The following is a 10930-nucleotide window of genomic DNA, read 5'->3' on the forward strand; positions in this document are numbered from 1 at the left end:
TTTATGGCATGTTTTCTTATTGAGAAAACAAGCAGCCAAACTTTTGGCAAATTATGCGCTGTGCTGTAAACAACAGTCAGTCAGTAGGATTCTACTGGGAAAAGCAAAAGTGTAAGGCAACAAATATGTGGGTGGTACTAGACTTATCTGGCTGGAAAACAATTTCAGATAATATTGCGGTTGTGTCATAACGTGCTATACAAACTAAGGTGCAGTCATCCCAATCAGGATTGTGCAATTTAAGAGAGAGTAAACAGGGAGGGAAGTGAGAGGCAGCAGCAGAATGTTTATCAGAGAGATAGTAGATGTGCTATTTGTTAAGTTAAACTCTCTTACCTTGGCTGTTTTCTACTTTGTCTTGATTGGTGGTTTGTTCTCAGGATTTAATTGTTTGGGGGTTTTTGTTTGGTTGGTTGTTTTGGTTTTATTTCAATAGAATGTATTAGCCACTGCAGATCTGGGCTCTTTGAACAGATAGCTTTTTCTTCTCCCTCTTAATAACTGGTATATTGTTAAAAAAATGCTGAGGTAACCTAAATCCAGAACATTTGTATTAAGCCTTTGTTTTAGATGACATCCCATAGCAGTTCCAAAAGATCACCTCTGCTGTGTATTTAATCAGTTCTTACACTTGGAGTGAGCATACTTTTTTTTATTTTTTTGTATTAAGAGGAACTCCAGAATTTAAGGGTACAGCAGATGGATCTGTTACTAATGGAAAATCTGAGTCTAACTTCAGAAGGTGCCTGTACTAAAAAGTTACTTTTTGAATATATGTGTGAGCAGGATACTGAAATGCCAAAAGCATCTCAGGCACGGCTGACCTGCTCTTCGGAGCTCTTGTTTGCTACAAGCAGCTATGAAATTGTTTTATATTCTCAAACAGATAGTAAAATTGATCTGCACCATAGGACAGACAATCAGAACTCAGGGGAGCAAGAAATGTGACATAGTTCGTGCATCATGTATCTATAGACAAAAGACAAGACTCCTTCACAACATTGCTGTGCAGCCAATGCTCCATGGGTAAACACATTAATGTGCTGGGTTTGAGTTGTGGCCCAGCAAAGGATTCCTGTTCCTTTCTCAGATATTTTAAACTTAGAAGCTGACTGTATTACTTGAGACTAATAATACAGCACAGAGATGTTGCTGAAGCTCCTGCTCTGTATCGTCAGAAAACCAGCTTTCTGCCATTTGTCTTCCTTTATATTGAATGACATTTCTTGGCTAAAACTCATACAGAATTATGCTGCTGGGTACAAGCAGTGAATAATAAATTTCCCAACAACAAGCTGCATGCAGTGTTTGAAGAGGTGTTTTTCTTATGGCCTGGTAATGGTGCTGAAGTATCATTTTAAGTTTCTCGTGAAGTTATGATTCTAAGTTAAATCATTTATAAACCTGCTTTGAAAATTGTCATTTCTTTGAGTGTCTGATGTAGCCTTCACAAAGCTTCCACAGGGAAGCAAATAGCACTGGGAATTTTCAGTATGCAATTTTATCTTTCAATCAGTGATTACCTATTGACATCTTCTTTTCCCCTTAATATCCCATTGGCCTTTAGATATTTTTGCCTCTTGTTCAAGTACAGCATAAGTTGTTCATGGGAGAGATGGTGTAAAAAGGGACTAGGTATCTGTGATCTTCAATGACAAGATCTTTGTCAATGATTGAGGTCTCCTAGCTGAGATAAAGAAATTAATGTTTTCTATATCCTTAGGAATAAGTCCAAGTCAACTTCAGAACTGAATGAATTCAACACAGTCAGAAATGGTAAGTACAGTTTAATTTCAATCCTAAGAAAACAGCGTTTTTTTGGTAATTACCTTGTAATTCAAATTCATATGATGAATTTAATGACGTTTCAACAGTAAGAGGAAATTCATACAGTCAACATAGAAGCCTAGGGAAAATATAATTAACTGTTTTCTTGAAGACTGTGGGAGTGATTACAAATGGATCTTAGATGCCTAGATTTTAGATGCCTTATACTTATGCAAGATAAAACCAGTTGTGTAGGTATATCATTGAAGATGTATGTGTTCTTGATATGTTGATTCTGTCAATAAAAAAAGCTACATAAACCAAGATGCTAATGTATTTAATACAACTGTTTGCTCTTTTTAACTTCTGTTAGTGTAGGAGTAACACAACTGGAAGTCAGTTCCTGATGCTGTCACAGTGGCTTGTTGCCTGGACTCCAGTTTCTTGCAGTGTTTCTTAAGTTATTCTTTGTTATCATACTGCATTTTTTAGATGAATGTGTGTAAAGCAGACAAACAAACAATTCCAATCTATAGCAATAAACCCAAGAGCAAATCCATAGTCAGAGCAGTATTTAAAGGGATTGAAATTTCAATTGAATGACTTATTGCTGAGTAATTTTCTGGATTAGTCTTACTGTAATAGTTACTGTACCTAAGGAATAAAGAAAAAATTGTTGCCTTCTAACATGTCAACACATATTGGAGAAAGACAGCTTGTTTATTTCCCCTTCCAAAATTTCGTAAATCCCTTGTCGACTGACTAGTTAATACAACATCCCAATAAGAGAAACTTTCTGTAAGATTTCCCGCCTCACTCTCTCGCCCCCCCCAACATACATCTATATTTATATAGAATCATATCAGCTGGAAGAGACCTAGAAGATCATCGAGATAAGGCAATGTGATTAGTGCCTCAAATAAAGGAAAGAATTACTGAAAACAGGGACAATTTACAGAAAAAAATAATGTGATCTCTTGAAGGGGAAGGTATCCTACCAGTTAACTATGTATTCCATATATGCTTTAGTTTGTACTGGAGAAAGAGTCCAAATAGTGGCACTAAAAGAGAACATTAAAGAACTAAAAGAGCCCTTTAAAAAAGTGTATGTGTATATATATGTACACACAAATGTATATGCATATACACTTTGAAAGTGAAGGAAAATACCTACTTGTATTTAACATCATGTAAAGGTCCGCAGTAAGGGAAATAGGAATAGGAAAATTTGTTATAGTAATGGCATATTGCCAGCTTTGATACTGGCCACTGACTGTAAAAAGGAGCTACAGCATCTTGTGAATGTGGTGATGAATGACTGCTTTTGGAGTTATAGCCAGAGTACTGAACTCCTGATAACTGCTTTTGTGCCTTAAAGTGTCTAGCTGAGGTTTGTGCATGTTGTCCAAACAGGTACCCAAAGCAAGTATTCGGAGAGGTCCTGGAACATGGGTGAGTCGCAGAAGAAGCCTCAGAAGGAGCACAGCCTGTCTGCGGCAGAGTTGGAGAGACAGCAAATCCTTCAGGAAATGAGAAAGAAAACATCTCTGCACACGGACAGCAGCTGGATTAGGCAGCGCAGTTCCAGTATACATAAGGAGCCCATTAATCTGTACAGTAACAGTATGAGGAGGTAGGAATCATGTTAAAAATTAACTTTGACTCTCAACAAATATTTTTGTTTGGTTATTTTAAGCTTCAGCTTGCTTTACAGAGCACAGAAACAAACTGAATCTGTGAAATGCTATAAGGTAAACTTCATAGCTACACAGATAGGAGAAAGTAGCTGCAGTGCAACTGGGATTACATTTTTTTTTTTTTTCTTCAAGTAAAGAGTGTGGATGTGACCTGTAAATAATTCAGCTGCTTATTTCTTGGTCTGTATACCAGCAATGGAAATCAATAATGTGCCTTGTCATTGACAGATGTGCTTAAGAGTTTCAGCATGACAATTCTTGTGGAAATTAATTATTATGTCTAAGGAGTATACTTTTTTTTTTTTTACATGGACATATGTCAGAGAGGAGTTTGTTTCTTGCTTTAAATGCTGTATGAATGTTGGATTTGTCACTTAGGAAACAGCCTGAGTTATCAGTCAGGAGAGTGTTTGCCTACTAGACCAACACCTTGTACCTAGACGATGCTATCCAGCCTGGGTGGATTGTTATTTTCGATCTGGTATCCCTTGGAGAAAACAAAAACAAACCTGGTATCTGAGGTCTGTTGCTGTGCAGTGGATTTTGATACGGTTTACCTTGATAAGGTTGCAGTGAAGAGTGTTTTGCCTTTATTCTGTAGCGGTTAAGTGCCACCTTTCTTCCACCTCACCCGCTTTTTCCCGTGAGACTAGGACTAAGCAGAAAGCATAATTTGCCCTTCAAGCATTTTAAATTGGTGTATGAAGAATATTGCTCAGGTTAATCAGACAAAGATATTCATGCTGGAAGATCTCAAAAATGCTAGGATGGTAGTTTTTCTTTTTAAAAAGCCAGAATATAGCTTCAGCCACACTGCCATTTATGTGTGCCTCTCTTACAGAGGGGAGTCCTTGGACAATCTTGACTCTTCAAGAACGAGCTCATGGAGGCACCACTCATGGCTGAACCAGTCTGCCTCCTCCTCATCTCTCTCCTCTAGTCAAGATTTCAGTCGCCCTGTGTCCACTTCCAACCGAGCCTACATGTGCACTCCTTCCTCCAACAAAGCACCTCCTGCAGCCACCTCTGCGAGAGCCCCCTCCATGTCCCAAGCACCCCCCCGGGCTCAGTCTCCCCTCTCTGCTTCCCAGTCAGGGTCCCAGACACGCAGCAGGTGAGTGGGTGCCCTTCTGCTTGGAAGGTAGAACCACTGAGCTGTGCTGAAGGGCGGGCTTTGGATGTGTGGTGGTCTCCAGCAGTGTTCTTGCCCATAAGATTGATTAAGTCTGATGAGTATCTGGAGTTTTCTGGCTGGCTGGAATGGTGCTAATATGGGCTGGTATCACCACCCTGCTCACGTTGTTCAGAAAATTCCTCAGGTTTGTCATCACTGCTTGGCATTGGTTAAAAAAACAAAGGAACTGGAATGATAAATCTCTGGTCTCCGAGCTGTATGTTGGTTACCAAAATGATTAGTAAAAGCCTAATCCAGATGGCATTTCTGACATTTATTTTTCTTAGGTTTGTTTTAGCAAAAGATTCCTTAAACCCATGCTTTATGGCCCTCATCTTGGTCTCTCCTCCCCCCTTCCTGGCATGTGGACAATGTCATCTCAAGGAGCACTCAGGAATGCTCATGACCCGTGACCCTGGAGAATTAAGAGTAGAATGTTGGGTTTAATCTAGGAGGAGAAAGCAAGAATTGCAACATATTTTGAAACAAAAATAGAATTCAGTTGTGGTAGGGTAGATAGGCTGCTTTGTGTACTTGAAACATTTTAAAAATACCTTGAGACAAGGCTATAGAGAATCATCCCCACACAATTCCCTCTGTTATATAGAACAACTGTGTGAACATTGCTTCGCTAGCTCTTACACTCTCAGATATTTTGTGATAAATTGACCTATTTGTTTTATTTTATTTTTTTTAAAGCTAGGCTCCTACATTTTTATGGTGTAAGAAAATTACCTTCCTAACCGTGTTTGCTAATTTTGTTCTCACTTCCATTTGCAGACATCCTGATAGATCTATGAAAACTGACCTCTATATGGCTTATATTCAAAAAGTTAATATAATATTATATGTCCAGGACTAGCCTTCTTTTATCTAGCAAGGTGCAGATGGTGGGACTTGGCAGGGGTGCTTGATGAATCTTAGCCTTCAGGATAATTCCCCTCAAATAAGAAATAAGGCAGGAGCACAAAACCTGTTTTCTTACTCTCCAAACTTAGCAATATACTTTTTATGTTTATTTGTAGAAGGTATTTTATGCAATGAAATATCTCCCAAAAATGTTTCAGAAATTCTTCATTTGTTCCTATGTAACTTTGATGTAAGTTATAGCACTTCAGCTTTCCCTAGATTTCAGATCGACTGTAAAATTAATTTTCAGTTTATTTTCCCCAAGCAGCCTAAAAGTCCTCAGTCTTAACAGTGTGTTTTTATTTTTAATCTCAAAAAATATTTGATAACTTTTGTCTTTTAAACCTTTTCAAGCTGGTTTTAAGGATTTTCATTCTATATTTAGGTCAGTCAGTGGGAAGAAAATCTGTTCATATTGTAATAACGTTCTGGGCAAAGGAGCAGCCATGATCATTGAGTCTCTTGGTCTTTGTTATCATTTACATTGCTTTAAGGTGAGAGCTGGGAGTCACATCGTGAAGGAACAGGAACTAATCAGGAGCACGCATGGCTACTCAGTGTTATGCTCACAGGGGCTCTACTAATCATCTGCTTCGCCTTCTACTCTTGACAGCGTGGTGCATGCAGCTTTCCATGAGGCAATTCTATCTGCAGGCATTTAGCACCCAACTCTAGAAGTATTTCTCAAATGCCAGAGCTAACAAGTAGGGCTTTGACATGGTGACCTTTAAAGATGACCTTTAAAGGTCCCTTCCAACCCAACACATTGTATGATTCTGTGACAAGTAAGATGGGCACACTGACTGTGAGATCGAAGTTTTTCCTTCTTCTAATAGGCAGCGAAAAAATCAGAAGGTGCTAAGCCACTTTTCCCAGAGAAAACAGCTGTTTAAAAAAATAAATAAATCTTGACCTGGACTCTGGCAATTGAGTCGTTTAAGATGACCCATCACTTCTAAGATAATCCTGGCAGATGGTGTTCACATGGTGTTTACCAGGAAAGGCATGTTGGTGGTGTTCAACCTGCCAGAACAAAAGCCAGCACCAAACCAGAAGCTGTGTTTAGTGCGGCTCAGCCCAGGTCAGAAGCTCGGTGTGTTTGTCTCGGCACTGAGACATAGCTACATGGTTTCCAGTTAGTCTAGGGCACATGCAGAGATGAAAGAATAAAAGTCTGCCTGCAAAAGGTGTAAAAGCACTCCTAGCTCCACTGCCCGAGGACCAGATGAGGAGTTAGACTCTGATTTGGAGGGGTTGTTGGACCCTACTTTTTCCATGGCTTTAAAAAGGAGACTTTTGTCTGGTTCAGAACGCTTGTCTTCTGTGCCCAGTTTAAGTGCATCTCCTGGAGTATTAAAAGGGATTGGCTCAAAGTTCTTCCTGGTGCTGCCTACCTGAGCAGGAGGGACAGGACTAATCCATAGTCATCATTCCCTTTCACGAACAGTTATGCTGTGTGAGGGAGTCCACCTGTAGCTCCTAACCTACATGAGAAAATACTAAATTTCTGGCTTTCAAATTTCTGAAGGTTAATGAGCTGTTGAACAGACTGCCATCCAAAAGATTCATTGCTCGTTTAAGCAGACAAACTACCTCTCCTTCTGTAGTCAGCTGAACAGTGCTTTGTAAATCCAATAAGGAGACTATTATGTTTTGGGTTACATTCCTTCCAGAGGTGGGTCATATTCACAGCAAAGATGGGTTCAGCCACCTTAGTTAAATAGTCTAATGTTAGCGTGAAAGCTGTCAAGCCTCTTAGTCATGTGTTTTTTCAAGGAAAATGAAATTGACCCTTTCTTTCCAAATAAGAACTTGTTTCTGTGATGCAAACCCAGGAGACTGAGGGTGCCTGAGTGTTTTCTACTTTCACTGCCAAAGGGTTGAGGATACCAGCAGTGTATAGTGCCACATGGAAATCTGCAAGTAGCACGCCCAGGTGTTCTGTGCCAAAATTGCTGTTGCCATCTAGAGAACAAATTTTTTTCATGTCGAGCCAGTTTTAGTTTTCAGAGAAACCGAGGTTCAAATTTAGATTTACTGAACTAATCTCTAAAATCCGCCTGCTTTATGTTTGCTTAGTTGGTGTATCTTTGCTATTTGTTGTCCAATCGTCGCCTTAAAATACATTCTCAAGGTTGGTTGCACTTTGATCTACTAATTGTTGCACATTTGCTTCTAGTGATTGTGGGTTTCTGGTTCAAGCTTTGTTGAGCTTAATCCAAGCTGCTTTTGAACGGCATTTTTGTTTCTTAATATTTTGTAAGGAGGTGCTAATTATTCATCTGTCATACAGTGTGTTGCCTGTGGATGCGACCTTGGGGGATCCCGCTCCGGAGCAGAAGTTAGGATCCGAAACAACAAACTGTTCTGCAACGACTGCTATATCAGATTTAAAAGTAAGGCAATCCAGCTGCAGTGTGCATGACCATAGTTCTTCTCAGTGCTGTACAACCCCAAGTGTTTGCACAGCTGAGCCATTTGATAACTTTCATGTTCAGCTTTAAGTTGGTATATTAGTAAGTAGGTTCAGAAAGATCTGATTGCCAGTTTTTGTCTTTTGTAGGGTAGTCATTCCTAACTTTTAATTTGCTGGTAGCTGATTTTACCACCTTGTTATTAAGCAGCTTCAAGCAGGCAATGTGGTATTGTCGTCCTGCTTTCTTCATAGATCTGAGAAAGTGGTGTCGAGGAGTTGTCAGTCACTGAACACGCTTGATAACAGAGAAGTCTTTTTATTATGTTTTTTTTGAAAAATTGTCTATATTTTAAAAAAATTGATCTGAATATGTATTTAATTGAATCCTAACGCGTACCTGGAAAGCTATTAGTTTATCCTGTGCAGGTGGCACGAATGCTGGTTTCTTTTTGCGATGCTATTATTATTTGAATTATAGGTCTGTGATTGGTTATTCATTTAGGTACAAGTTCAGGAGGAATTGATTTACTTACAGATCTTAATTAAAAGGTGCAGTATAATTTTTTTCCTTTATTATGGTTTGCAGAATTCTAATTTACTTGGAGCATGATGTTAAGGCTTTGAATAATGGTGTTGCAGTTTTGTTTTGTTTTTTTTTTTCTGCTGTCATAGACGATGATAGACAACCTCTTCTGACAAGTCTTGGGAGTTTTATGTATAACTATTCTGATGTAACAAATACGGAATTCTCTAGAATGATAAAGCTCAGCTAATGGAAAGCATTTCTGAATTGCTTCCTTGGGAAACATGGCCGTGTTTCTTCATGAGCCCGGCACATTTTTCTCACGGTGGACCAGGAGGCAGTGAAGGGAACAGGACACTCATGCGACAACATTTGAGCAGGACTTGGGCATCTGCAGGCTGAGAAGCCTAGCTCAGAAAAAGAGCAGCTCTGCCTCTGATGCTATTGCTGTTTTCAGGCTCTTTTTGGCTTCCAGGAAGAGGAAAAGCTGCCTGCACCACACAAATGATTGTGTGGTACCTAAGATAAAACCAGAAGACTCCAGAAAACATCTCTCCTTGACACTGACAGTGCATTCACAGAGGCTAGTGTTGGGTGCAGGGATGCCACTGTGTCAGTGAAAGGAGGAAGAGAGTCACCTCCTTCCATCTGGAGGTGGTCCAGAACACTGAGTCATATCTCCCCAAGTTCATATTCAGAGAATTTATCCTCCTTGTTGATGATGAGATTACGCCGAAGTGACCGTGTTCCTATATGAAGCACCCAAATGTGTGGGAGATTCAATCTGGAGCCTGCTCATCTTATTTTGTCTTTTGGGGACTAAATTCCTGGGATGAGGTGGATAAGTTTGGTGCTGGAAAAAAAATTTAAAAATCTGTTTATTATTCCCTGCCAAGTCAGTATTCAGGGATTTGGTGATGGAAGTAACCAAATATTTTATCACGGGTAAATTGCTGTTTGGTCTCTCTTGGACATTACAGCCCATAAAGTCACAGCAGTGCCTTTCAGAAGCAGAGTTGATCTGTGAGGAAACGGTTCTATTCCCTTCCCTTCACACTGCATCTGCTTGGGCTAGTGGGCACATGAAAACTTAATTGTATGAGATATGAGTAAATGAGGAATTGTAAGAACTTGTAGGTATAGAAAGAAATATTTATATTAGTGCTTAGTAATTGAAATTAGCTATTTGAATAATACAAAAATGAGCTATACGCTCACTGAAATGAAAATATGCCGACAGCACAGCACTGGTTTCTGATGCCAATTACTTTGTTTGCAGCTGATATTCGACATCAGCTAATTATTCGTTAATTTGGAATGTGAACATATTGGCTAAAAGGTTTGATAAACTGTAGGATTATTAATATTCACAGTTTCTTTATATGATGTAAAAATGTGCAGAAATATTATATTAATTTTGTGGTTTAAACTTGGAACATTGTAGTGAAACACCACTGTATTGGCAGATGCCCATAAATATATGCAGAGAGAGGATAAAAAGTTTTTATTAATATTGTTACAGTTACTTAGCAAATTTTAATTTGATTATTGAAGATTAAATTTAGGAAAACCTATCTCTATGATAAGGTGCATGTTCTGTGGAATATTACTTGGCCTGAAATACTTGCAGTGCTGTAATTGGATGAAACTCATATTTGGATTGTTCATTGAATTTGGATTTCTAGATTCAGAATGTATACCTTAGTTTGTATTACTATTTTCAATAGATATGGAAATACCATTGTTTGCCTATTTTTAACCTGGAAATTTTAATTACTAAGATTCTTCAGTAGCTAGACTTTAATTACAATTTCTTTTGTCTCTCTCTGACAGCTGGACAACCAACCTCCATGTGAAGCAAATGAAGATATGAAACCACTGTTGCAGATAAAAGAAGAGGTGATTGCTGCTGATGTAGATCTATAAATATATATATTGTGTGTATGTGTTTTTTTCTAAGAGTAACTCTTGCTTGTCTAGTCTTCATAGCAGTGCATTGTATTCTTCATATAACTATTTTTATTTATAAGAAAGTAATTGCAGTAAGGAAATATCTGGGAAAATGCTTTCACTTTTTCAGCTTCAAGTACTGAGAACACAAGGGAGAATAAGTATATTTTCAGTAATAACTTCAAAATATTTTTGAGGCTTATAATCAACTAGTTCACTTCGCATTGGTATATGAAGAGGGTATTTTGTTTCTAAGCTCTTGAAATGAGCATTAGAGAAATAGCTAATATAAATATATATTTGCAATTGCTGTCTTTATTTTTGACATATACTGAAAGTGAATTCTCTAGATTAATATGAAGCTGCATTTAAATGCACAGAAATGTGTTTGCTTTCCATATGCTGGTTTCTAAAATTATGTGCTTTTCTGAAACTTAAGTACAAAGAATAATCTGTTTGCTCAGTGGTGTTGGCGTAATACTCTGTGGAATCCA

At 38.4% G+C, this 10930-nt stretch overlaps 1 protein-coding gene across 1 annotated transcript in view; it reads left to right on the forward strand.

Annotated features, from left to right (window-relative positions):
- Positions 1-10923, forward strand: part of LOC104272171 (LIM domain only protein 7-like) — a gene marked incomplete at its 5' end in the record, with an annotated part of 28132 nt that extends 17209 nt beyond the window's left edge. The window contains 6 exons of the mRNA XM_009867094.1: positions 1724-1776; positions 3181-3400; positions 4306-4578; positions 5933-6041; positions 7841-7943; positions 10320-10923. Of these exons, the coding sequence (XP_009865396.1) occupies positions 1724-1776; positions 3181-3400; positions 4306-4578; positions 5933-6041; positions 7841-7943; positions 10320-10342 (781 nt within the window). The remainder of the gene's footprint in view (positions 1-1723; positions 1777-3180; positions 3401-4305; positions 4579-5932; positions 6042-7840; positions 7944-10319) is intronic.
- Positions 10924-10930: the final 7 nt, after the last annotated feature.

The sequence above is a fragment of the Apaloderma vittatum genome, unplaced genomic scaffold (assembly GCF_000703405.1).
Source record: "Apaloderma vittatum isolate BGI_N311 unplaced genomic scaffold, ASM70340v1 scaffold9053, whole genome shotgun sequence".
Lineage (NCBI taxonomy): Eukaryota > Metazoa > Chordata > Aves > Trogoniformes > Trogonidae > Apaloderma > Apaloderma vittatum.